This window comes from Dromaius novaehollandiae, chromosome 2 (assembly GCF_036370855.1).
Source record: "Dromaius novaehollandiae isolate bDroNov1 chromosome 2, bDroNov1.hap1, whole genome shotgun sequence".
Taxonomy (NCBI): domain Eukaryota; kingdom Metazoa; phylum Chordata; class Aves; order Casuariiformes; family Dromaiidae; genus Dromaius; species Dromaius novaehollandiae.
The window spans coordinates 113,410,856-113,438,724 of record NC_088099.1 but is presented as its reverse complement, the minus strand read 5'-3'; the positions used below and the strand labels follow the sequence as shown (position 1 = coordinate 113,438,724).

The following is a 27,869-nucleotide window of genomic DNA, read 5'->3' as shown; positions in this document are numbered from 1 at the left end:
CTGATTTAACAAAATCTTACGCTCAAGTTTTGTATCGGGCTGAGTTCTGAATCAAGAAATCAGCAAAAAAAGACAGCAAACATCATTCAGAAAAGTACAGATTTTATTGACTCAAACTGTATTTACACAACACATTTGTATGTTCAATATTTTACAGAACTCTGTAAAAAACCTGACTAATAAAACTGCAGGAGCCAAGCTGAGTTTCAGACTTTATTTAAGACACTGAACCATGACTATATTTTAAGATATTTAAGTGGGTATCCAATTTCACTGCCACCTTACATGGCAGTTCTTTGTAAACAAACTTTTTAAAACCAAAATGAAAGGGTGGGGAAGGTCAGATGAAAGAGCTGGTATTTCTGCAAAGCTAGTACTTTGTAAGTAAGACCAGACTTTCGGCTAAGCATTCAACAGTGCATTTTGTATGGTTTTTTTTTTTTGGGGGGGGGGGGGGGGGAAGAAAGCAGGTCATATACAGGTATATTTTAGATCAATAATCACAGAACTTTAATTTTTATAAGCTTACATGTATTTTTAAAAAGAGACCAGTGCCACAAAGTTTGTGCATGAATGCAAACTGTTTCAAAGTTTGAGAGGTTCAGTTCTGGCATTCCACTGCAGCTCAAATCCAATGTGTTTCTTCAGTTGACAAACAAAAGACAATCCTCCTTTACCAGTGAACTGATGGCCACATACATTAATTGGGAGCAAAATATCCTTGTCTCATCACAAGACATCACTCTTCCACCTGTCTCTAATACAGTTTGATTGAATAAATATCTTTTTTGTTTTGGAAGTACAAGCTAGGTGAGTTCCAGACTGCAAGTCAACATCACCACACGCTTCGCAGTTAAAAGGGCATCCCTCCACTGATCTGCCTGGCAACCTGTTCATCTGTTGTCTCCTCTTTCTCTTTTTCACGATCTTTGTTCCAGTCTTTAAGGCCTTCTGGCAGTGAAGTATCCTCATCCAAACTTCCTGTACCTTCGACAAATTCTTCATAAGTAGACTTTTCTGCAAATGGTCTTGGGCCAAGTAGGTCTAGCATATCACTTTTATCAAGCACTTCTTTCTCCAGCAGCCGTAGGGCAACCTGGAATAGCAGTAAGTTAAGTCACACAAATTACATTATCTTGTCTCTTTCCTAGGAAGAGTTTAAGGTAGTTTGGGACTATATTCAGTACAGATTAGGTTTTGATAGGAGAAACAGGTTGCTCAGAATTGACTTAAGTGGCTTTTTCCCCATGCGCACTTAAATAGCAAAAGCACTGTTTTTTAAATCCTACTCACAAGATTTGGCAGAGCGTCCTCCCTCTGGGCCACTGTTGCTGTTATGGTTGCTTCAAAACAGCGGCCTTTTGCTGCTGCTGAAAGGCTCTAGGAGCAATAGTTAAGCTATGGATGGGGGACAGGGGTGGTTCAGATGGTTCAATAGGGCTGCCCTTACGTTGTAAGCTACAGAGGGTTGTTACACACTACCATGTACAATACTGTCCAGTACTACTTGGTGAGAAGCATTGTTTAGCACAAACCACATTCAGTAATCTTTCCTGGGATGGCATCCTATCACAACATCATTTAGTAAATCTAGTCAGCAAGTCTATCGGATAGACGTCTATCCTAGAAAACCATCCTTTTGCTGCATCAGGCTTCCTGGAGCGGAGGAAGACAAAACGCACGAGGGGAATCTCAACTGCAGTGAGGCAGACCAGAAGCAGCCTCGGGGCAGGGAAAGAAGATGGCAGAAACATTCTTTTTATCTGAAGTTCAAAAGTAATTCAGAGAAAGGAAGTTTTACATACTTACCTTCTTTATTTTTATATATATATATATATGTATGTATGTATATATATGTATGTATATATATAAGCGTGCATGTTTTGTGGCACACTGTCAAGATCATTTTGATTAACTTTTGAACAACCTTTCTTGTACGCTTAATGTTCAGTTTTTTAAACTGGCTTATCAGCTCGAATTTGGTGGCTAAAATATTGTAATGCTCACCTTCTCCACTTCCTCTTTCTTCTCAGTTAGAAGAGCTAACGTCCTGTCATAAGCAGTGTTAATAAGTGACCGTACTTCTTCATCTATCAATCTGGCAGTTGCTTCACTATAAGGTTTCTCCAATACCATATCTCCTTGACGAGGGAGATCAAAGGAAATCTGCCCTACTTTTTCATTCATGCCAAACTGAACAATCTGGGAGGGAAGAGAGAGAAAGACTATGAAGATTGTAGGGTATACCGATGCAAATTTGGTAATCAAAACTAAAAGTAGTAATAATTTCTCTATGACATTTTCTCTGAAACCCATCTTTCCCTAAAAACTTCAGTCTACCTAAGCAGAAATAAAGCTGAAAGTTCCTTAGTTGATTTTTAGTTATTCATGTTTAATGATTAAGATTGAAGCACTCAAATACCACCATTTAAAAGTGGTTATTCTTGTGATGTACATAATGCTTTGTTACTTAAAATACGAAAATATTCAGAAAAAAAACACGCAAGCCTTCATTAAACAGTACAACTATTTTCCTTTGCCAGAAATATGCAAGTTCATCCAATTCAAGATGTTTCAGAAGTGCATTTTATCACAGCAGAGGCAGAAATAAATTCACGCTACTATTGAGAACTCATTTACATGTTCACTCTATGGCCGCTATCAGTTTGATGATTACCGAAGTGGCACTTCTCCAAGATGAAAATAGATACCACAAAGAATATTCAGAATTCAGAAGGATCACCTCTCTAGAGCCAAGTAACTTAAGCTGCATCATAATGAAAAGTTAGAAACTTTTCTTTCAGCCCCCAATTCTCACCGGAAACAATGTTTTTACTATGAAAAAGGTTGTTTGCTAATCATTTTTATTTAAAATTGAACAAGAATGACTAAAGGACAGAAAGATTATGATTATCAGTAACAGAATTTCATTATACATTTAACTTTCAGAACGGCAGCAACAAGAAGCATGTTAGAGATCATGAGGCAGGTGTGGGGTGCATGCATGTGTGTGGGGTTGCACAGGAGAAGAGAAATGTACTTTAAAATGCATATCTTGTTCACCTTGCAAGTGTCTTAAAAAGATGAGACAGCGTTTGGAATGACAGGAAATGGAATAAGTGTTTAGGTGTAGTACAGAGCTACACATAGATGAGGCATTACATTGATAAGACTTCAAATTACTCATCTGTGCTAGTTAATATGGTAAAAACTAGTAATCTCAGCCTTCAACTGACAGCGAATTGCTTAAATACAAGTTTTTTTGGATTTAATTACACATGCGAATCCAAACTGGGTCTTCAAACTGGACAACAGTAGAAGTAGGATCAGAGAACCAAGTCTGTGCACTAAATACAGTTGTTAAAGCACACAGTTTCCACAAATTTGAATGCAACTGCAGTATACATGTTCCTGCAGGGATGTAGGATAGTAATCAAAGCCCAATGCATTATGATTCCTATTGTAAGACTATGATAAAAATACTTGAGTCATCAGCATCTCTATACAACAACAAGGTAACGTTTAGTCATGTTATCTTTTATTAAATTCGGCTTTTGAGGCATACCTGATTAAATTGCATCCTTTCAAAACATTAGTGTCAGATAAGGAGATAAGCACATACCTGAGCATATGCACTCTGGGTCACCTTCTTCAAATCATCTTGGGCTCCAGTTGTAATTCTTCCGAAGAAGATTTGCTCAGACACACGTCCTCCCAGAGTCATGCACATTCTGTCAAGTAGTTGCTCTTTGGTGTAAAGATACTGTTCCTTGGGTAAATACTGAGCGTAACCCAGTCCTTTACCGCGTGGGATAATAGATACCTACAATCAAAATTAATAGAAGGTTAGAATTAAACAGCATAATACCCTAAAGCATTCTTTGACTTAGTTTTTATTACCACCATCTATACCATAGTCATCCTTGAACTTTAATTTAGACATTATTTGTATTTATAATTTTGTCCTCATTGTGACTTACCCCTAAAAGGCCTACCTAGCTCTAAACTGGGGTCCCAACTATTAGAATACCTGGAGAGGAATGGCAAGACCACTGGATTATCTTTTCCATTCAAAAAGATGGCATGATATTTTTAATCTGTTAATGAAAATCCATAAATCTTTTAGAATTACATCCTGGGCTTAAAGTACTCTGTAATAAACATAGCATTACTACACCTCTAGTATTCTGAATAGCCAGAAGTTTCCATGTTTACTAATCCCCTTCCTTCCAACAGTAAATCATTCAGACTTAAAATTTATCTTGTAAACCAGACAAGATGAAGAATGCAGAGAACACTAAGAAAAACTGATGGTTAAAGCAAATTCAGGAGACTGGAGTGTTTTTGACCTACAACTTGTCAAGCTGTGCATCCAAGACTCAAATTAACATTTTTATCAATCTCTAGGTGATCACTTTTATAGTGATATTCCTGAAGATGCATTTACCTGCACAACCTTATATAAGACTTTGTTAAACCTTACATCTGTGCTATTAAAAGCCTTAGGGAAAAAAGCAGTTATCAAAGCAGGCAGTCTCATGGGAAGATTCAGTCTCTTTCACTTTTTCAGGTCTTTTGCACTATGACCCCTGTAACACCAGAATCAGAAAATAATTATAGGAAAGCTACGTGAAGTGAACCAAAGTAGTACACTAGCATTTACATACTGATGCTGTCTTTTGTGAGATTGCACATTTTAATATCCTCCCAACATTAAGGAAAAAAACAGGGAAAAAAGAGAACACTATCCATATTACACATAAATTACTTGTTCCAGTTAATTTCCTTTACCTTTAACAGTGGGTCAGCATGTTCCAAAAACCATCCCGCAACTGCATGCCCTGCTTCATGGTATGCTACCGTCTTTTTCTCCTCTGGTTGCAGTACTTGAGTTTTCTTTTCCAAACCTTCAAAAAATAAAATTCAGTTAATAGTTTCAGACATACCTTTCTCCACTGAAATCCCTTATCTCAGGCAGACAGACAGTGAGCAAGACTTAGATGTATACAATCAATTGAAAATGTTTAAAACTTGCAAGTTTCAGAAAATTGCATCTTCCAGGTTTTACTATATCTTGTACCCATGCCCTTGGATCAGATTTTGTAGTTTTAAAACACAAGTTCTTAAGAATATCCGAATGCTTTATATAAAATCTGCTCTTTAAGGATCAAAGAGTTTTCTAGAATCTTCCAAGCTAACAAAACATTTAAAAGCACTGTGAAGTCCAAACAGCTATTCCTCCCATTTTAGCAAGTTAGAAAAGTGTCCTGATGAAATTTCTCTTCCTAGCCCTTCTCCATTTCAGAAGTCAACAACAAAGACAGGCTACTTCCTTTCTAAAGCTCAAGTGTACTGTGATTAAAAAGAGAAAGGAGAAAAAAGAAACCCACACAACCCAAACAACCATAAAGCCCAAGCCAAACAAAAAGAGAACCCAAACAACCACCCTTAATCAGCATGCGTCAAAACAAAACAAAAAAATTTGAAAAGCAACTTACTCGATTAACCTACCTCCAATAACTCTTTCAATTGCTTGCTCAAAATGTTTTTGGTTTATAGCATCCGAGAGATGCCTTGCAGCAATTAAAGCAGCTTCATTACAAACATTAGCAATATCAGCACCTAAAGACAGAGAGTTGCTTATTTTCAAGAATTTTATCTCAAGGTGTAGCACAGAGATAATCTAATCTAATACTGGATTTCTACAGATTCTCATAAAACCTGAAGCTTAAAAGGTAATGCTCTCTGAAATAATCACATACAGTATAATTCTTTAATAGATATTTAAATACATATTTTATGGTAATGGTTTTTTTTTTTTTAAGTATTCGATTACTGCATAAAATTTATTACCAGTGAAGCACTTGTTTGATATATCATGTTCTACCTTCTGCAAGTTTTCTGTCTGCAGACTATGCTTAGACTAGTTTAGATTTAGCAGAATAGGTTTCCTACTTATGGATCTAGTACAGCTCAGATCTTGTTTGAAAGGATACCTTCTAGAAACACAAGTACGTTACTCGCTTCAGGTCATCTACTTATTTGCAGTACTGCTACAGAGATAAGTTAGTTTAAAGAAAAAACACTGCAGTTGCTAGAGATGTAGACTATTAGGTCTTCACAGAAAAACAGATTTTAAATGGATTAAATTACAAGCCAGTACTGAAAGTTTTCATATCCGTTCCTAATTAAATAGAAGGTTATAGTACATCTTCCAGGGAGAAGCTCCAGCATCCAGAAAAAGGAATTCCCCTACAGAATGCACACACAAACTCCACAAAAATAAACCAGTCTTCTGTAGCAGTGTTCAAAGAACCACATGAATGTATTCAAAGCAGAAACATACAAACCAGTGTAGTAAGGAGAAATTTATGGGATGCTTTTGCTGAAGACTTGTTTGGTATGTCACATGCACTGATATGGACAAACATAAGACCTTCAGAAATCTCATTAACTCAAACAGGCAAAGAGAATTTCATACTGTAACAGTAAATAAAGTAAAATAAATAGACAGCCAGTCAGGAGACTGGATACAAGAAGCAATACAAATGGTAGGGAAATAAAATACCTACAACTTATATAGTAAATGCAGCAGAACAGTGGCATTAAAAAAAAAAAAATCACTTACCAGAAAAACCAGGTGTTAATGAAGCAAGTTTTCTTGCTAGGTTATCTTTGTTTAAGATAGTATCTAATTTCAGAGGTCTAAGGTGGACTTTGAAAATAGATGCTCTCCCTTTTATATCTGGGGGTCCTTTAAGATAAAAAAGGAATTTATTTTAGTTTATACACATTTTAATTGAGTGTGTGTAAGAAACTAAACATGTAAATAGTTGCAGTGATTTTTGCGGTATTCTACATATGCAGAAGTATATAGTAATGCAGATAAACTTACCAATGTAAATCTGTCTATCAAAGCGTCCTGGCCTCATTAGGGCAGGATCTAAAATATCTGGCCTGTTAGTACCTGCCAATATGACTACATTTGTGGTTGTGTTAAATCCTGTTGGAGAAATAAAATAAAAGTCTGTAAAGATGATTTCCAAAAAAAAAAAAGAAAAAAAATTAAAGCAGAAATAGGAAGACTGTGCATTTTAAAGGACCGTATGAGAAGTGATACTTTAAACAATCTTAAAGTTGGAAGTATTTCCATTTATTAGAGCATTCTTCAGCTTTTCATAACAAGCAAAAAATGGCCTTGGGCTCTACTTTATGAAGCACTGTATCAAATCTTAGTTTATCTTCAAAAATGCAACTATGGATTAAGTGCTCTGGAAACTACAAAATCAGCATGGCTAGCTGGGTGGTGGTTTTTGTTTTGCTTTGGTTTTGTTTGTTTGTTTTAATCACAAACTGGTCTCATGCAGAGATTTTTATTTCTATTCAACTTTGACAAGGAGTCATAAGATGCAGAAAGCCAGTTCTTTTTTCTGAACAAATGTGGGCAAAAACATCAGGCAACACATTGGGCAAATGGAGTCACCTTTCTTCATTTTAGGAAGCAAAAAAACCACACATTGTCATTTAAATTAGAATCCAAATCTTGTTAACAGGTCTGAACAAGTGTATTAGATCTGTTCCTCCCTCCACTGCCACATGCACACACTTCCTCCTCGCATCTAAAACTACAGACACATTAAGGTAGCAATCAGTGTAGTCCATACTTAAGTTTATGAGGACATACAAGGAGATCCCTATTATTATTATAATGCAATATTAGAAATTAAATACTTACCATCCATTTCTACTAGAAGTTGATTGAGTGTGTTCTCTTGTTCACTTTGCCCTCCAAAGTTGCCCCTGCCTCTCTTCCTCCCTACTGCATCTATTTCATCAATGAAGAGAATGCAAGGGGCGTTTTTACGAGCAAGAGCAAATAAATCCCGGACCTTAACAAGAGAACGGAACATATATCAGGTTATAGTTTGTCATTATCCAGTGGCACTGGCAGTGGGTGTGTGCCTGTGTGAAAAGCAACATCAGTAACAGTAAAACTATAGCCACTATTTTTGTTAACAAGTGTTCAAAAGTCTCCTGCCAGCTCTCCATGCAATGAAAGTTTACACTGTAGCTATTACACAGTAAGAATCACTAAGGTGGGTCCAGTGGATGACATCATGTTTTCTTAAACCATAATTAAGAACATAAAATAAGCAACTGAAAAGCCTTGAGAAGCAACTGCTTTTCCTGGATAACGGAAATAGTCCTTAACAGAAACTAAAAACTGTAGCATGCTTCAGCCATTTTAATCAACTTTTGATTTAAAAGTGACCTGTGAACAGATCAAGCCTCTCTTCCTTCAGCCAGCTCAGTTCACAGTACTGTCAAATGAGCTTTCTCTTTCAAAGCAGCCCTTAATACTCATATTGGAATCTATTGTAATACAGCTACTAATTAAAAAAAATTAAAGGACAAGTTATATAGCTATCAATATGTGACAGCACTTGTTGCAATATGTTCTGATCCACATGGCTGAACACATCTTGTTAGACAAATCCATTAAACAAAATTCAGGTCGCTTGCTAAACTGTGCTTATAGCATAGGGCTGGAGATAGGGGTGAGGGAAGAAAACTCCAGACTCCACAGACTTAAAAGAGAAACCTTGCTTTAAGTCTGTGGAGTCTGGAGTTTTCTTCCCTTTTAAGATCTTTTGCAGGTGGTACTACAAGCAGAAGTGAAAGCTGAGCAGGCGTGCTACAACACAACAATTCTTCATCCCAAGCAAACCAAAGTTTTTACTACAGTTAGAACAGAGTGATGCAGCCCTTACAGTGCACTTGTTAAGGCTTATTTATAAGTGCTTATCATTATACTTTAACAATATGCTGCTATAAATATTGATTCTTAGCCACCCTGTCTCTCTCTCCTTTATATGGACTAGAAAAGCTGAACTCATCTCTAAATATCTATTCTGAAGCTAAATTAACTTCCCCTGAGAAGTTTGGGGAAAAACAAAAAAAAACCTAGACGATCAATAAACACCTGAACACATTTTTGGACTTTCAAATTTTAAGTAAGCAAAGATACTACATATAAAATCCCACTGTAATGGTTACAGCAAAGTGTGTTTGCCTGCATGCAACATTACACCATTACTCTGCTTGCAAATATATCAGAAGGACCTCATTAAACCAGTTCAGCAAGCAGACAGACTTAGTGACTAAGGAATCTAACAGCAAGGAACAGGAAATGAAGAATTACAGAACAATTTTGACCTGTTGAGAATAATAAGCAGCTCAGAGCTTTACTCTTAGTATGTTACAGTCACAATTAGAGAAGCCTTCTCTAAAAAAACAGGCTACATTAGATGTTAAGAGACATCAGTTTTGGGCTTCACTGCAGAAAGTCAAAGTCATTCTGCTTTGTAAACAGCTTGAATAAAGCACAATGAATAAAGCATGAAGGGACCATGAAGAATAAGGGGAAAAAATAAATGCCAGAAGCTCAAACTGAGATCTTACCTTTTGCTCTGAAAGAGAGAGAGATTCAAAAATACAGAACTTTTTTCCCCAAGCAATGGAACTAAAAATTAACACAATGTGTAGGCATAAAACGTATGAACCAAGACTGTATAAACAGTTTTAATTCTACTTTATCCTAACTTATGAATAATTGATTTAGCAGTATTAACAACTTAAAATCATAGAAAGTGAAACAAAAACACTCTTATGTTATATTCTACAGACATCAGAAATGATCAGCCACATTGAAGTCCCAATTCATAGTCCGAGCAGCAACTATTATATCAACAGATGTCACTTGGCAGTACAGGCTGATTATTGTCTACATACATTGGTAGAGAAAGGTGAAGACACTTGGCTTTTTGGGCATGTGTTGACAGCTGATAACTAATGGTACTCAGAAACTGCATTCTATTTCAGGACATCCAATACTTCTCCAGAGGATATTAATCTGTTTCTTTTGTTGCTGTTTCTCAAAAAAGTCCCTTCTACACTGCACGCTACTTTCTTCAAGTCCCACCCACCTGACCTACTCAGTCACAATCTCCATACCCCTTGCTTCCAAACACAGTCTCTTTTTTTGGTCACCACCCATGTTTTCCTCTCTGTTATCAGTTTCTCCACCTATCTCCCTGCGTTCAGTCCATGCCCTCCATAGTAGCTCCGTTTGCCAGTTTCCTTACAGTTTCAGTCTCCCTCTGCTTTCTCCCCCAAGTCTCTACTCCCAACCAGCACCTGCATTTACCCTTCTAAACCAGCACCTATTCCTCCCAGTTACAAGTTCTGTGCCTGCACCGCCAGCTCCCCACCCCCACCTTTTTTTGGTTTTTTTTTTTTTTTTTTTTTTTTTTTTTTTTAAAGACAACCCCAAGCTACCTGGCTGCAAGTATCTTCCCCCACTCTCTGCTCTTCCTGGAAAATTTCCTTCAAGTGATCATCAAAGGAGATGCAGGCTACAGAGAGGCATATGCATACATAGCAGTGAAAACACAGTAAGGATGACATCTTGGAAAAGTTTATCTGCTAACTTCTAGAAAGTTCGAACATATGAAAACTGTAGTTTCTTGAGGCTTATTAAACTTAGTCAAAAAAATGGGTGAATTTTTACAGAGCAAAAGCTGCACATACCCCCAAACAGCCCTTCCCTCTCAAGTATCAAATTTAAATTGAGACTAAAGCATTTCCATTTAGTGCCAGCAGAATTAGTTTTTAAACATGGGTAAAACAGGGTATTCTTTTCTTAAGATTGTTCTCAGAAATGGCAAAACAAATTTTAAGTCACATTCTCAAAATCAAACAAGGGGGGGAGAGGGGGGGAGAGAATCTCCATCCATGACCCCTGGACTCTTATTTCAACCAGAACCATATTTGTATGCCCCAGAAAACTATTTATATTTAAGAGTCTGGCCTTACAAAGAAAGCAAAGTTATTTGAAGAAATACGACAGATTTAGAGCAGGAGGAGACATTCCCATAGCAACAGTCAAATAAACTACATATTTCTGACCCAGTTAGTACGTTTACTTCAGAGCAGAACTTGGAGAGTTCTGTTTTCTTAAGTTCCTGCAAATAAGTAAAGCCTTAAGGTCCACATGGCCTGAAACCAGATACTGAACTACATTGGTTCCTTTTCTGAAAAGTGCATCTATGACTCTCATATTTAGGCAGACATCTGGCACCAGTTGTAGGGTAATCTGCATAGATGACAGAACTTCAGGTATAATCAAACTTTTTGCCTACCAACCTCGACAGCGACCTTTCAACAACCAACACTGAAATAACAGAGCAAGGCCAAAAACTTACTCTAGCTGGACCCACACCAACAAACATCTCCAAGAACTCTGAGCCATTGACTGTGATAAATGGTACGTTAGCTTCTCCTGCCGTAGCTTTAGCTAGAAGTGTCTTCCCGGTACCGGGAGGACCTGTCAGAATGGCCCCCTGCAAGAGAAACAGGCACATTTTCTCATGAAGAAAACAACATAACTCCATGAACCATCTCAATTAAAGATCTTGTATACATTAAGATCTTAAGTCCAATAGCTTTTCTCTCACTGCAGTCACAGAACTGTGCGAAGAAACAAAGCAAGGGAACAGAAACTGAAATTTGAGCTCTCATTTAAACTAGTTTGAGGGGGGAAAAAATAGGTACAGCATTGCCACATGTTTTCTTAGATTTCTGGGAAGAGTGACTTCAAAATACTTTGATCAAACACACGAAAAGAATAGCATGTCAGCAGTGGGCTCCCACTACAGCATAGCCAAAGAATTACAGACAATTCTATAATAGTTATATACAACACAACACAGTATGTATGTATACTACGTATCATTTCTGACACCTACCCAAAAAAGGTATTCCATGACACACAGTCCTATAGCACTATGTATCTACTGTTGGTCCTTATTGCCTATTTATTTTTTCCTGATTCCGAGAAGAAAAAAAAGCTGTAAAGCACAACCCAGATAAACATTCCTAGCCTATACAGAATATCTAAAACACTACCACAAGAATCAAGTCCTCACCTGCTAAATCATTGTTCCCTTACCTTTGGGATTTTTGCTCCCAGATCCTCATATTGCTTTGGATTTTTCAGAAAGTTAACAAACTCCATTATCTCTAACTTGGCCTCCTCACAGCCAGCTACGTCTTTGAATTTCACATCTATTTCATCCTTAAGAACTTTGGCTGTGGTTTCACCCACACTGAAGAGTCCACCCATTCCCCGTCCTGCTCGGCCTAAGCCTGCAGGACCTCTTCTTAATGTGTACAGTAAAGAACCAATAATCAGGATTGTAGGCAGCAAACTCAGGAGAAATGATCTGAGGAGAAAAAGGAAAAAAAAAAAACAAACAAAAGAAAACCACATTATTTTCCCTCCAAAAATCCAAACAAGTATCATCAAGAATGAAATACAGAAGGGCAGTAAACAAGTGGTTATCATTAGTGATATGAGCTACTAGATCCAAAGTTAGTAGTTCCAATGGGACTAACTTAACTCACAGACACATATATTACTCAAAATTCATTACTGCATATGACGTGTGCAAAGTGTTGGCTTCACCATAAGCAATCCTGAATAATTTCAGGACTAATAGTCTATTAACTTGTAGATTTACAACATTTTTGCAAGATGTTTGCTTTGGAAAACAACAAAAATAAAACTGGGAACAGAAAAAAAAATTCTTAATTACATTAAGTCAAACAAACCGAAAAGCCCGTTATAAATACAATTAAAGGAAGAGTTAAAGTTCTTTTTCTTCACAGTCCTCCCTGCCCTCCCTCCCAACTCTGGGAAATGTAAATTAACAGTCTTAGAAGGTAACATATTCTTACACTTGATGTTTAGCAAGTAACAGTTTTGGATTTTGTTTTGTTTTGTTTTTAAACCAATCAAAACATCAAGTGACAGTGGTGAGTTTGTGGAGGAAGACTGCCTTACCTAGTAACAGGAGTTACTAGATAACTATTTAGTAGTCACTTCTCATGCAGTTTAAGCATAAATTTACAAGACTAGTTATGTAAATGGTTATACTGTCTAAATAAGTTGTACTAAGTAACATAACTGGACTATACTACACTTTCAAGCAGAAATTTCTCTCAAATATATACCCATCCTTCTTCCTTTGGCTTTGGAGCTTTGTCTCCATTTTTTACATTTTCTTCTTCTTTCAGTGTCTGTATTTCCCCTTCCCAAGGCTATGCTCATTATTTTTTCCGATTTCCTTTCCATTGCTCATCATTCTTCACTGTCCTCCAACTTTCCAGCATAGCTCTCTACAGGCCACACATCCTAATACTAACACAGTTCTCTTTATCACAGTATTTTTTGCAGCAAGATCTTCAAGGAACAGCCCACAGAAGATTCCATCAACAGTCAGCAAAAGTAAAACGCAGAGAAGCGGCACTACCACAACCAAGTAAAGGATTTCCAGGTTTCACTGATGTCCTGGATTTCTGGGATGAAAAGGGTAAGTGTGATTTTCACTATCCCACAGCGTTCAGCAGATTGTGATCTGGCAGTGAGCAGCAGTACCATGACTGCATAGCTGTAGCTCTCTCCTGTTCCACGTTTCTTGTGGCATTTCAGGGGCAAAGCAAGAAGTTCCAGCCAACTGCATTCTACAGAGAACAGACACTGAGGAGGAGGGGGCCAGAGAGACAGGGCCAGGAAAGAGGGGTTCAGTGAATAAGAAAGATTTGGGAGAGGCTGAGGTACATACAGGAATTGACATACTTTTCCCAGGCTACAGCAAGGATCCCGAAGCTGACAGGCAGCCTCTTTGCAGAAGTACAGCGTTGGCTTGACTACTCTTTTTTTTTTTAGGTATATCTTTAAGTAGGAACTTGACCAGTTAGGTAATACACTGACCTTGACAACATGCCTCTTTAGACAGAAACACAGAAATGAGGCAGAGATAGTCTGTAGAAGAACAGGGAACAGAAATCCTGTATCTTAAGTCCCAGGATGGTCTAGAGTTAAGGGTACCATTTCTCCTGTTGCCACAAAGACAAACAGGCAGCAGCTTGGTAAAATGAATTTTAAAGTAAATCAAACTTTCCCCTTCCTCCCCAAAAATCCAAACAACGTCAAGAATGCAAATGAGAGGCAGCAAACAAGCACATATTGTTAGTGATATGAGCTGCTAGATCCAAAGTTGGATTTCTTGATAGACCACACCTATTTCACAGACACTAGCAGGAGTCATTTTCAAACTGTTGACTTGGATCAAAACAAAATCAGTTCTTGGGATACAAGATTAAATTTGTCTTCTAAGACATTCAGAAAACCACACCAGAGAAGTTCTGTAGTCTCTGCTAAGCGCAGGTCAATAAAATTTTCTATAAATTTTCTGTAACTGAGAACATGAACCAAGTATTGCAACCATTATCCCCTTCTTGGGTAGCAAAAATGCTGTAAAACAGGAGTCAGTACTATTTTTCTTAACTAATTCAGAGATTAAAAGCATGATGCATTTTCTAGCTCCTGCTAACAGGCAGGATAGCATGATTGACTTAATCACCAATATCTTGCCATGTGCAAGGACAGAGAATCAGACCTCCGCTGAGTTTGCGGGCAGAAAACGGTGCCTGTTCTATCTCAGTCAATATGCTATAGTTCTACACCATATTTTTTTGTCCACTCAAAATCTATGCGAGTGCCATGTCTGGAGCTTGACAGCTATGCCTTGTTGACTCCTGCTCTATTACAAGTCACTTGGGGGAAGGACCAAAATGAAGGAAGGACCAGTTGTGCATGTAAGTATATATGTAGTAAAAAGCTATATTTAGGGGAAGAGGATATGAATTTTCACAGAGAGAGTATTGAACAGGTCCTGTTACAACTAACATTCAGAGACAAAAAACAAAATGTTCAGCATTCTGGTAACAGTGCCACCTAGTGTAACATAACATGTATGTCTTACAGCTCCAGTGGAAGGAAGACCACTTCTCATCAAGACACCTATTTTTAAACAGCTTCTTACCCATCACTTTCTGTTGAGTAGACTACAGGTAATCTGTTCTCCACTTCTATTCCCAGATCTTGTTGCACAGTTTCAAGATTCCGTTCAAAAGTATCCACACTACCAATATTAAACCAGACGTACTGCTACAAAAAAAGCAAAGATCACCAAAGTGCCTCAATTTATTTCAGCTTCATTATAAGCCAACTTCTTCTAACACGAACACAAGCAATTCTCAGAATAGATTCAGACAAAAAAAATACACAATTTACAAAGCAACTTAAGTTTATAACTGATGTAAGATAAACCTAATAAATTTAAGGTCTACCGACCTGAATATGCTGTGCATCTGCCATTGCTTCTACAGAAATTATACACCTAGCAGTTTTTGTGCACTTAAAATAGATTGAAACCCTGACATTTTCTCCAGAAACAAGTGGAAGGAGAGTAGGTGAGCAGATATTTAGAAAGGAGCTATGCAGTCACAGTAACAGAGCAATGAACCAGCAAACACAGCAGTCATACAACTGTTTCACCTGAAGATCTCAACCTTTCAGGTTGAGAAAGGCAATTCTCTATTTCTGGAGTCTATATTACCTTTACAAAGTTAGTTACCTTCACAAAAGACAGCATGCACTTATATATTTCCAAATTAGGAAAAAATAAATGAATAGAGACACTGCTTTGAATCAGTGTTGACAGTGGGGCTTTTTCCAAGAACTTCTTCCTTTTTGCACCATGACCTGCCTGTCTTGCCCCTATCTATCCCAATAGGGGAGAAGAAAAAAAAAAAGTGGTCCTAAGTATTTACTGATTGAGAAAACAAAGCAACTGGTGGTATGTGGGCTAAAGAGTAGGTGTATAAATAATTCTGAAGAGCAAGTCACACTGAAACCCACTGATGAAGTAATTGCTGCAGATTTCACTTTACCCTGGAGGGACTTGCAGACCTTGTTTCAGAAAGTCAGTAATGAAGGAAAAAACCCACCACCCAGGAAGCAGTAACTGCATAAAGTTTCTCCAGAATATGGAACACAGTAAGAAAGTACCCAGAGGAAAAAGTCAGCTACCTGCATATTAAAAATATCTGAAGTTGGCAGAGAGTACAATCCAAATAAAGTTTTCACATTTCTGTATATGAGAATCTTTTTCATTTCTTTTCTAAGTAATTATAGGTCCCTGCCTCCAAGTAGTATTCTTTAGAGAACTTTAACCTGAATCAGTCCTGATCCTCACTGCATTATTGGGAAAAAATTCCCTAAAACACGTACCTTTTTCAAGAAACAGAGCTCTTCGCTTAGTTTTAAAAACAATAGTATCAAGTAGAGACAAAGTTACTTGAAAACCAAAAAGAAAAAATTATAACTGGCTAGGATGCTTAAGTTTGTGTGTGTGTGTGTGGGGGGGGAGGTTTGATCAGATGGAAAATAGTAGTCACAAATACACAGATTAGAAGAGTGAAGAATTTATGAAGATTCTGTATTTCTGTTAAGACCATGGCACTGGAAAGGAACTAGTGGCTGCAACTGTACATCAGTTTTGTAATATGCCATTGGTTTTGGACATCTGCAGGGCAAAATATGATCAGCATAGTAAAATGACAAACACACTAAGTAAGATAATGTAACAGTAACTCAGAAAATATTTCCGATTAAGAGACTACTACTGCTTCCAGACAAAGTTTTCTGCATCAAACTTTAGATAAAAAGTTGTCTTTGCTGTTTTTAATGCTTCATTTATATGTATTAAAAGCAAACGTTTACCCATTCATGAGGAGATTTTCCTGAAACAAAGATGACTCTAACAAAGCGCTTGTTTACCACTTCAAGCCTGTCCACCTGTGGGAAGAAAGAGAGAAGTTGTGATGTGTTAGAGCACATGACTTGGATTCGCTGCTTTTCCATCATAACTAACATATCTGCATATCCCCCATCTGAGTCTGTTCTTCTGTTTTCCATCGAGAAGAATAAAATTCATGTTGAAGGTCAGGATGGCTCCACAATCTACAATTTGCCAGGAGGCAAAGTATCAACATTTACTCTTCATAAAAAGATAGATTGGAAAGTTTCAAAGTATACTGAATAGTTTCAGATACACATAACCGCAAGAAGTTTCAAATGTATTTCTATTACAGTTCACTTCCATGAATTCCAAAATCAGGAATCAGGTACATGATCAGTAGAAGTTAGAAGGTAAGGAAGACCTCATATCTTTTAAGCCACCCCCCCAACACAAACAAAAAACCATACACCACCTACTCTGCCCCCCACTCCCTTCAGATCAAATCACAGGTGCAGTGAAATAGTTGAACAAGAACACAGCTATTTCAATGGTCAAACATGAAAAGCAATAGACCATATGACCTCAAACTCTTGTAGAAGCTTCCAAAATAAAAACAAACTCAACAGAATGAGGGAAAACTTAATTTTACTTTGACAATTGTTTTTCCTATTAAAAAAGTTTTTCCTGTACTACCATGTAAAACACAGTAACATCAATTAGATTTAAAAAAAATGTTTATGGAATCAGACACCATATAAACTAAAATCAAGAACTCCGTTGCAAGCTCAAACATACATACTGGCAGATTTTTTTGAATGGAAAAAGTTTCAAATGGGTAGCTTCTTAAATTTGACAGTATCTCTTCAGAAGTCACGTAAAGCTTATCAAAGCTAGTGAATATGAAGCAGGACAGTTTACTTCCATTTCTTCTTCCTCTTTCCATGCAATAAGTGGTTTCAGCATCCTTAAAGAACTTACAACTAGCAATGGTCTACGAGTTGGGCTCAAAAAATGTACACAGGCTAGCAAGTGGTCCCTAAACTCGCAATATGGGTCCACTTCAGTTCTGGCAGAATTAAAGCAAAATGTGAGCTAAGAAGCCACTCTAGATCTCACCTGGCTTCACGCTGATGCCTCCATCCCATTAACTGGCCACCAATATGGCAAAAAATGGCTTTTGATAGCTAAATATTTCACTTATCTGAATATCCAGACTACATCTTACAAAGGCCCAAGGAACTGTTCCTGGTTTTGTGCAACAACTCACTTTCATAATGCTTTTCTGCAACATGGGTTCAGGTTTCATTCACTGTAATAGCCAAACAGTCTTTCTGCTGAATTAGTGTCTTACTGCTTCATGACAAGTATAATCAGCAAGTTCTTCTGGCAAGATACACATTGTTGCCAAAAATAGGACCGTAAAACAAGCAGTCTAGGCAGAATGGGAGAGGCAGGCATGGCAGCTCTGCATAGAGCAATAAGACAAAGAAAGGTAGGAAACAACCTATTGAGCAGCTTACAAAAGCAATGAGAGGGCAGGAAGCATGCTGTTAACACAAAATCCCAGCTCTGGAACCTAAAGGAGAAAGCAACTCCATGTTTTTCTAACCTACAGAAGCAGCTAAAAAGATGGAGGTAATGAGCAAAGAACTAGCGGCTCCTGAAGTGCGAAAGACCTGTGCAAGACATTCAGTTCTCTGGACTTGGGAGCATCACTGACCTATTACTGCAAGTGTGGACAGCTGCCAAGTTATACAGAGATATAGCATACTGATGATAAAAGTGATTGCTATTCCAGTAGTGGCTCTATGCAAAGCAAAGATAAAAAAAATAAAAGAGGAGAAACAAAAGGGGGCTCTTTTACAATACAGCTATGCCAATTTAAGTCCCTTCCAGGGGCAGATCTCATTCTCCACCTCCACCTTTCTGCAAGCACTGCTACTCAAACCCCCTGGTGAGCTGGTTTAAGGAATGAAACCAGCAAAAAAACCTTATTTTGTGTGGGAGGATGGAGGGGGAGGGAAGAAAGAGGGAGACAGGCAGGGCACAATAAGTGTTAAAGGTTAGGAAGTGTTTTCTATCAGGTAAGTTTCTTGTGAGGGCAGCATTTATATCTGCTAAAAACATTACATCAGCTTAGCTGTACTGTAAAACCATACCCTGAGAGACTGTGGTTACGTTGCCCTTCTAAATTAGCATAAGCATGTGCTGCTGCCCAACAGGGAAGCTCTGTCCCAAGCTGCCCATTCCCCTCTCTTCTTTTGAACTGACACAGACATTCAAACAGCCATCCAGGGCATCAGATAAAAGAACTGATTCAGGTCAAAGCTAATCCTCTTCTCTCTCTCAAAAAAGTTAGTCTTGAGCTAGCGCTCACTCCACAGTTATGCAAATACTAGCACAAGTGAGGAGGTAGAAAAGAACAAGGAAAGAACTGATGCCATCTTCACCACATTGACTTTTTATTTTGATTCCCACCTACTCACCATTCCTTTAGAAAGGTAGTTATTGACAAAGTCTTTCCAGGTGATTTCTCTCCCAGGGACCCTGAAGAAGAAGTAATATACGACCATTGTCCAGAAAAATGAGCTTCCCACAACATACATACGGAACTCCCTGACATCCCATGGAATGTCACCCTAGGAGACGAACACAAAAAAGTTTCAAAGTCCATAATACAGCAAGTATATTAAAAAAACAGGTTCTAGTATCTATTTCTGGCATCTTTTCCCTGCCTTCAAGGTTACTGCATGGAAAATGTCAAGCTAAGTTTTATTCTGTCAAATGAATGTACTTTAATAAGCTTCAGATATAACTGAGGAATGACAGCACCACCACCAACAAACAAACAAAAAACTCCCACAAACTTGAAGCGTTTTGCAGACTGTAGTGGAACAGTTCCGACCTATAGCCTAATCAATTTTTAAAGTTTTGCCAGCTCTTCCTAACAGTTATCTCTGTTCTATGACCTTTTCTTCTCCATTTTAAAACAATTTTCTCTGCCTACCAGACCTACATGCAAGACCTACAAAAATAAATGAGGAAACACACACCTAGGAAGAAAGGGAAGAAGAAAAATTATGGACACAAAGTAAAACCGAAAAAAATATTCTTTATAGCCCTTCAGCACCAGTTACTATAATCCTCATGCTACGGCTAATCACAGCAGATAGAAACAGAGAAAAAACAAAAAACTTACATATGTATTCCATTAAGGTTAGAAAGGCTAACATTCTGCATTTCATTAAGCACTGTGGGGTAAGCAGAATTTTTCAAATTGACATACTGAGACAAAATATGAAGTCTTTAAAGGCTTCACTATAAGAATACTGATGACTAGCATATTCCTATACCTTAAAATTCCATTAAGGGTACTCTGTCAGCTAATGAAGAGTTAGATACCTCTGAAGAGACATTAAAGAGACTTAATTTATGTAAAGAACTGAGTGGGGAGCCACCTAGAGCCAGTTACTATGAAATACTCAACACAGGAGGCTTAAGGAGAATCTCAGGTCATTAAACGTGGCCCTAGAAGGCAAAAAAGTTGTCACGGGCACAACATAAATACTACAAAGAAGAAAGGTATTTTAAAGTCAAGACCTTCTGTAACCTGGTCCACCAGTTAGTGTCTTCTTTCTTGCCACCTTTTTTCCCACCGCTGCCACCTGCTCCACTACTACTCCCAGTAGGCTGTCGTGCACTAGCTGGCTTTGATTCTAACAAAAAAATAAACAGACAATTTATTATTACTTTTTAATTATTATTCATACATTTGCATATACTTTATTTCTCATTATTATTTCTACATCTTATGCCAATCTCACACTCATTTTTTATTTTGTAGTTATTTTCATTTTAAAGAGTTCATCAGAAAAAATGAACTAGTTTATAATGCTATGATACTTAGAGAATGTAGTCTACTGAAAAACTGCATTTTCCTTACAAACAGAAGTGCAGTCAATCACTTGGCAGAAGCACTTACAGCACACAGTTGTGATCAAGAGTTCTGTTAATTGTATAACTGATGATACTTGGAAATCAAGAGCCAAAAATGGCCCAAGTATAGAAGGAAGTATGTTATGGAGACTACACGAAACTTACATTTGTACTGCACTAATCCAAGACATGTGGAAGATTTCTCTAGGGATGATTTTTACAAGCTTTAAATAACATCTCATTCTCCCAGCACAATTCACCCCACCAGTCATGCTATACTCCTTTTAAAGTTTGGGGTGCATTGGTACTCAAGATTGAAGCCCTGTTTAATATTCCAGAGATAAGCACAACACAGTATTAGCCAACTATGGCTGAGGAGTTTGCCTTAATCATGCCTCTACTCATCCAACTCTCAAGGTGTCTGTGTGGCATATTGTAATCCCATATGTCAAGAAATATTCAAGACTGCAAGATGGAGCAGAACACTAACACACACTCATTCCAGTATGCAACCCTTGCTCTTTCAGGATTAGTATGGGTATCTCTGCATGATATTACCTTTTACCACACAAAGGCAAAGGAAAACTGCTGTTCCTATTATTACTCTCACAAGAGCTCACAGGCTTGCTGTCTCTCCTTTTCTCTGGAAGAGACATTATAAGACATTATATAGATTTCTGATATGACAGAATGGCTGTTACTGCTTTCTTCTTCTTTTTTTTTTTTTTGGTTTGGTGGTGGGGGGAGAGGAGGCTCCTCTCTCTCTCCAAAGATAGGGCTTCCTTTAGGGCTGCCATTACTAACTCCTCTTTCAAGCAACAGGCTACATGGTTGGTTCTGGCTATCCAGTTAATTTCTATCCCCACTCGATTCTGGTTATCCCCTACATCAAGAAAGGGTATTTTAGCTTCTTCTAGGAAAAGCTGAAAACTATACCTGTAGAAAATATCTGAATGTGTGACTATATTGACTAATACAGGACAGTGATATAAGAATTTAAGGGCAGCAGTCCAACAGAAGCATAAGAGAAAATAAGTGTTATCCCAGAAGACATACATGATATGAAAGCAAAATAATGTTATAAAAGAAATTTGGAGTTTTAAACTAATCTGATACAGAAACAGCTCCCATGAAGATGACCAAAAAAAGAGAAAACCTCATGAACCCACAAAGTTTTACTGAAAATCTAATGAATACACATCCTAAAGAAAGAACTGAAATTAAGCAGATTTTTTTGTACCTTTTGTTTCTGCAGCTGTACCTTTAGTTCCATTAGCTTTCTTCCCATTGGGAAAATACTTTTCAAATCCTATTAAAAAAAGAGTTAAAAAGCTGATTATTGTTTTATAGTTTACAATTCTATCACTACACTTCAGTAGTCACAAGCCGAATGTATATAGCAGCAAAGAAGCTAGTAACATATAAACTGCAAAAATGGTCTTGTTCTTGCCTTCTGGTTGAAGAGCTCTACAAGGTTCCCATAAATAAATTTACTATTCTTGTCAAGAATAATCAAGATATATTTAATAACCTGAAGTCAAGTTGTCCTTTAAATCACAGGCAGACAAACTTCATTCAGAGAACTGCACTGCATAAAATGAAGCAAACTGCAATTGCTCATCTTTTATAGCTCCTAGAAATACCATAAATCAGTGCTCCATCTTAAGATTAATGGCTGGTTAACTAAAGAAATTACTGCCCCAGAAACAATAAACCTAAATAGTACACAAGTGCAATCCTCAGCAAGGAATGCAGCCTGCCTCACTTCAGCGACCGAAGTTATAATCACCTTTGGGAGGTTGGGAGAATAACCTTCTGCAAGCAGCAATTACATTTGCCAAGACAGTACTTCTGTCAGTAGTAACACCAGTGGTAACCTTTTCACAGAGCTGAAAGATAAAAAATAAATATAAAGCAACAGGAAGGTACTATAAAAGTACTTCAAGCTCTCTGAAAGTCCTGAACTGCTACAAGTCAGATATTATAAAATCTGTCATAAAATTCTTCATTCCATCCCATTCTGCCAAAAAATGCTGTGGACAAGAGTGATTAAGAGAACAATGGAATACAGGAAAGTCAATCAAATGGATAATTTCCAGAATGAGGAAATGTTTGTTTTATTTGCTAAGAGTAGAGATCTATCACAGAGACAAACAGTATTCCTTATAAAAAGGTAAAAAAACCAAAAACAAACAAAAAACCCCCACACAAGCAGGAAACACTGCAAGCCAGGAACATTAACTATTTCTACACTTACCCTACAGAAAATACTTCGTAATCCCAGCTGAAAGGTACTTAAATGCAACACTGACTGAACGAGTATGATCGACACCACACTAAACTACTTTTTATGAAAGAACTGTGACTTTTTCCAAAGGAATAGTTAAGAAACTAACTTCTGTATATGAAAGACCTGCTTCAATCCAAGAGAAAGGGATATGTCAGGCCATGTTTATATATAGCTAAGAAACCACATGAGAGCAGCACTTCAAAAAGCAGACCTAAACCTCTATGCAGGCCAAGATCCACTTCGAAACCCCCCAATTTTATCACACTTTGATCTAACACTAACAGCTTACAGTTATTCGCTATTTAAGAGCAACAACATTTTAAATTACTAATACTCAAGAAAATTAAATTTTTATATTCTAACAGAATACTTTAAAACAGAGTAAATTACAACTTTATTACAAATTCCCTTTCTTCTAGAAAAAGGACATGTAGTTTGGATAAAAATCCCAGTTTATATGCTTCCTGAGCTTTCTCTGCACTTTTTAGAAAACACATTTTCTAATGAAACTGATTTTATTTCTGCCTCTATTCTCTTTGCCCCAAGGGAGTGCTCAGTTTCCTTCTGTTCCTTTTGATTAGGATCAATTTATCTGGAGAGCCAGTGAATTCATAAAGGCAAGAGAGGCGGGTCCTAAAATCACGATGAGTTATGATCCTGGAAGGATGACTCACGGCGTCCATGCAAGACAGCAAACATCCATCTAGGACTCTAGCACATATAGGACCACATCTATGATGGAAAGCTTGGTGTTAGTATCTCCGTAACAATTCTGTTATATTCAAATTACAATGGTTTTAGATAAAAGCTTCTTTTCTTGCATTTTATTCTTGCAGTATACTAGAGCCCATGCTAAGACTACTCTAGGAATGCTGACATATCATAAGTTTAATATTAACTCTCCTGAAGCCTACACTGCGTGGGAGCTTCCCCCCTCATCTTGTTAAATGAGAAAACAGATTAGACTTTCTTGTGAGTAACAATCTAGTTCCACCTGGTGGAACCAAGAGGAATGCCAAAATGTCTTTGTTGCTTGCTTTTGCTATAGACTGAGGTACAAATAATTCTTAAGCCATTATTCTGTGCCATTGTAGGTCTTTGAATCAAGTTGGGTACTGAAAATTCAAGAGGATATTTTACTGATCACGTAAAGCATGCCAGGTGCAGACAACCTGGAGAATAGCTCATCTACAGCATAGATACTAGGTCCAATAAACTACAACCTCCAACAAGGACAATTGCATGTGTGCTCCAGGAAGAGGCTTTAGGAGAAGTGGGATGAATCAGTGTGGCCAAAAAAAAAATAAATAAATAAAAGAGAGCTATAGGTATATGTAAAAAGAGCACTATATGTAGCTCAAGTGCAAAGAAGCTGTAAAAGCGGCAACAGATGAAAGTCAAAGCCATGTCCAGTAATACCGGCTTCCATGTCCCTGGTCTTCTACAAGACATTAAAAAAATATATATTTATGCTGCAATCTCAGACTACTTTTTCCTTCTAAAGAGATAGGAATATTCAGAAACTTTTGCTCCAGCTAGCATAAAGCAGCTGCTCACATTTATAAGAGCATTTTGAGTAAGCCTAATCAGTTTGTCTAGCTCAGGTAGACCAGCATGGGTTTGTTACAGGGTTAGCTCATTGTTTAACCAGGTGAGGGGAGAAGAACAAAACAAAACAGAAAACCCTCAACAACCAAATAAGCAAGCAAGCAAAAAAATAAAACAAAACAAAAAAACCCACTAGGCAGAGCTTTGGGGCAGACCTAAATAATGGAATTGGTTTGTTGCTGAACTGCCCCTACAAATCCTCAGTTCTACAAGAAAGAAATGTATAGCTGCCTTTCCAGATAATATGCAGAGATGCAAGAGTATTAAGGTTGATTTTATAAGAAAAGGGAACAACTGAATTTATGGCATATTTTGTAAATCACCTCACTAAGGCTGGATAGCACGCCTTTTGAACTACCCACAGATCTAGCTGAGTCAACCAACGGGAAAACGTTTTCTTTTCTCCACAGCATGCCACAAATCCAAAGTGTTAGAACTACACTACATCAGTGAGAACTGCTTGTAGGCTTTTTTTTTTTTTTTGAATATGTAAATCACCAGCATGAAAACTGATCAAATCAATCCTCATAAAGAGCTTGTCCCTGGGTTGGCTGGCAATGGGAATGTCACAGCAGGCTTCGCTGATATAACACACCTACTACCTAAGCTGAGGGAAAGCAAACAAAGTACGGTTTGACTGGATGCTTAGGTAGCACAATGGCTGTTTTGGGCTATGTACTGAGAAACTTTGCCCAGTTCTCTCAGTCAGACATGAAAGAACTGCAACAGAGTATAAAGCAGATAAATGTGTATTTTCTTTTTTCTCCAGGCAAACTTTGTGACATCTTCCTGAAATCAGCTTCTTTTGCAGAAATTCAAGATAAGTAAGTTTGAAGTACACAAAGTCAACTTTACAATGAAAATGCCCCAGAATTGTGATGAAAAAGTTATTACTCCCAAGTGCAACATGAACTCAAGATCTGTAACGCTAAAGAAGTCTCTCCTCCCCAATTCCAACACTAAATAGATAATTTTAAATAAACAGAACTACTAACCTTATGAAAACATTGTAGCTGTAACCCATACTGCTTTGAATATCTTTGGTTCAAAAAAAAAAAAAAAAAAAAAACAAAGCAGGAAATCCACTATCTTAGTTATGTAAGAAAAAAAAATATAAAAAGGAAGACTCCATTAATTCAAGAAAGTTTCCAAGTTTACAGCTTTATCCATAAAGAAGTTTTAAACTATGATCTTTAAACTGAACATATAGTGAAGCAAACAATTATTTTAGTTATCTAATAGTCAATAGTTAAGCACTACATAAGACTGAGCTGGGGAGCACATTTTTATCTTCCTTCAAAAATTTTCCTTGTTGTGCTACATACACAAGCACACAGATGTTAGGATGAGCAAGAAGTTCTTTTCAAAATAAGACTTCATTATGTTTTATTGACAGGAAAGAGAATTGGCTTTCTGACAGCTCAGCAGGACTGCCAAAAGTGTTCTATCTATCTATTGTTTTAATGATGTTAAGCTATGGCCAAACATAAACACAAACTCAACAAGAAAAATGAAACACATCTATTTATCCTTAGGATAAGTTACCAACATCCTTAAATGTAGTTATTTCACAATTATCTACTATCCTAGTGATACCTGCATAAGTAGAAAAGTGTAATTGTTCTCCACTATAACCTACAGAATAATTAAGGAACTTAAAGATCCATCAATCAAACAGCTCCCATTTCCCAAGCAGTGGCATAGGCCTGTCATCCCTCACGTATGTTAAAGGTGAGGACGGTAACATACACGTAACTCCGATGGTCTAAACCACTGCACCAAGAGTGAACTCCCAGCCATCACCAGTTATCAGTTAGCACTGACACGGCCCAGACTCAGACCTGCCCAGCCAACGCACCACAGGGCCCCCAAGCAGCAACCAAGCGACTGCTTCCCCCCTGCTCCTGGGCGCCTCACGGACGCAGCAGCTAAAACCAGCAGCAACCCCTCAGATCCCAATCGCGCCCTGAGAAGCGACCATCGCCCTTGCGATCCAGGTGCAGCGGGGCAACGACAACCGGCGGAGCGCGAGCTCGGCCTTCAGGTCCCCGGGACAGCACCTCCCCCCCTCGCGGTACCGGCAGCCGCGGGGGAGCCGCCCACAAGGGCAGGCCCCGGGCCGGCAGCAGCGGCCTCGGGCGAGCCGGCGAAGGCCGCGGCCCTCCGCCTTGGGGCCTCCCCGCCCCTCAGCAGGGGGGGGGGGGGTGCCCGCGCCTCGCGGGTCACCATGGCAACGAGCTCCCCTCCACCGGGGGAGCGAACGGCCGCCGGGCCGCGCCCGGCCTCTCACCTGCGCCGGGCAGAGCCTGGCCCCCGGCGGGCCCCGCCCGCAGAGCAACTGCTGCAGCAGCATCCCGGGGAGCCCCCGGCGCCGGCAGCCACCGCGCGCCAGCAGCAGGTAGCGGTGCGCCATGGCCCACACCTGCCGCCGCCGCCCCCGCGTCCCCCGGCCTGCGCCGCCGCCGCCACGCCCCCACGCGCGGCGTCTGAGCTCATCACGCAGCCGCGTGCCTTCCCCTGCGTCCGAAGGACCTCTTCCGGGCTCCGCCCCCTCACCCACTGGCATGGCCCCGCCCCGTCCCGTCCCGAGCCCCCGCCCCTCCGCGGCCGCCCAGCCGCCCGCCTCCCTCTTTAGCCCCGCCCGCCGCTGGCGTGTTTGTTGAGTCAAGGTGACGCAGGCGGGGGGGAGGGGAGTGACGCGGCTGGCACCGGTGACGTCACTGGAAAGGCGGGGCTGCTGTGGCAGCAGCCGTAGGGGTGAGCGCGGATGGGCGTCGCGGGCACGTGCCAGGCGCTGCCGCGGCCGGTTTTTGCCAAGTTTGGTGGGGAACAGGAGAGCCCCAGGGCCGGGTGGGGAAACGCGGCTGAGAGGAAGAAACGCTGCAGCGTGAGCTTAGCCTTGCATCATTTCCGAGAGCCCATGCTTCGGCCAGGGTCTCCTCCTCGTCCTGTTTTCTGATTTTTTTTATTCCTCTTGCTTTCCAGCAGTTTGGATATTTACAAGCGCTTTTTCGTTTCTTTTTCCTCGTGCTCCCATGTAGCGTCTTTGATGGCTAACGGGCTGAGCTCACAACCACAGGAAAAACGATGGCAGCCACAAGGCACAAATCCGTAGGAAGCCTGGGCTTCGTTAGTTCTGTTGAGCCTACCTGATTTCTTTCAAAGCAAGCATTTCACTGGAGGATTGGAGGATTCAAACTGGAAAGACTAAAGAACACACTTTAAAAGTCCCAAATTTAAAAGATAATATATTTGTATTGACAGCGAGTTGTAGGAGCAAACCATAAACGTGTCATGGTAGAAAGCGAAGGGAGTTTGCTTAAAAA

At 39.0% G+C, this 27,869-nt stretch overlaps 1 protein-coding gene across 2 annotated transcripts; it reads right to left on the bottom strand.

The window, feature by feature from the left end:
• Positions 1 to 85: 85 nt before the first annotated feature.
• On the bottom strand, positions 86 to 27,067 carry AFG3L2 (AFG3 like matrix AAA peptidase subunit 2). 2 transcript variants are annotated; one of them, XM_064507179.1, is made up of 17 exons: positions 26,834 to 27,067; positions 22,435 to 22,534; positions 21,886 to 21,954; positions 20,310 to 20,425; positions 19,196 to 19,348; positions 16,691 to 16,765; positions 14,949 to 15,073; positions 12,011 to 12,284; positions 11,265 to 11,402; positions 7,736 to 7,889; positions 6,896 to 7,003; positions 6,629 to 6,754; positions 5,512 to 5,622; positions 4,792 to 4,907; positions 3,623 to 3,823; positions 2,008 to 2,202; positions 86 to 1,096 (listed from the first exon to the last, which is right to left on the bottom strand). In XM_064507179.1, exons 1-17 carry the CDS (start codon positions 26,954 to 26,956, stop codon positions 854 to 856), a joined length of 2,427 nt encoding a protein of 808 aa, XP_064363249.1. In that variant the 5' UTR covers positions 26,957 to 27,067; the 3' UTR covers positions 86 to 853. The 2 variants fall into 2 exon arrangements, with proteins under 2 accessions (XP_064363249.1, XP_064363250.1); XM_064507180.1 differs by having other exon boundaries at positions 14,949 to 15,070.
• Between the last annotated feature and the right edge of the window lie 802 nt (positions 27,068 to 27,869).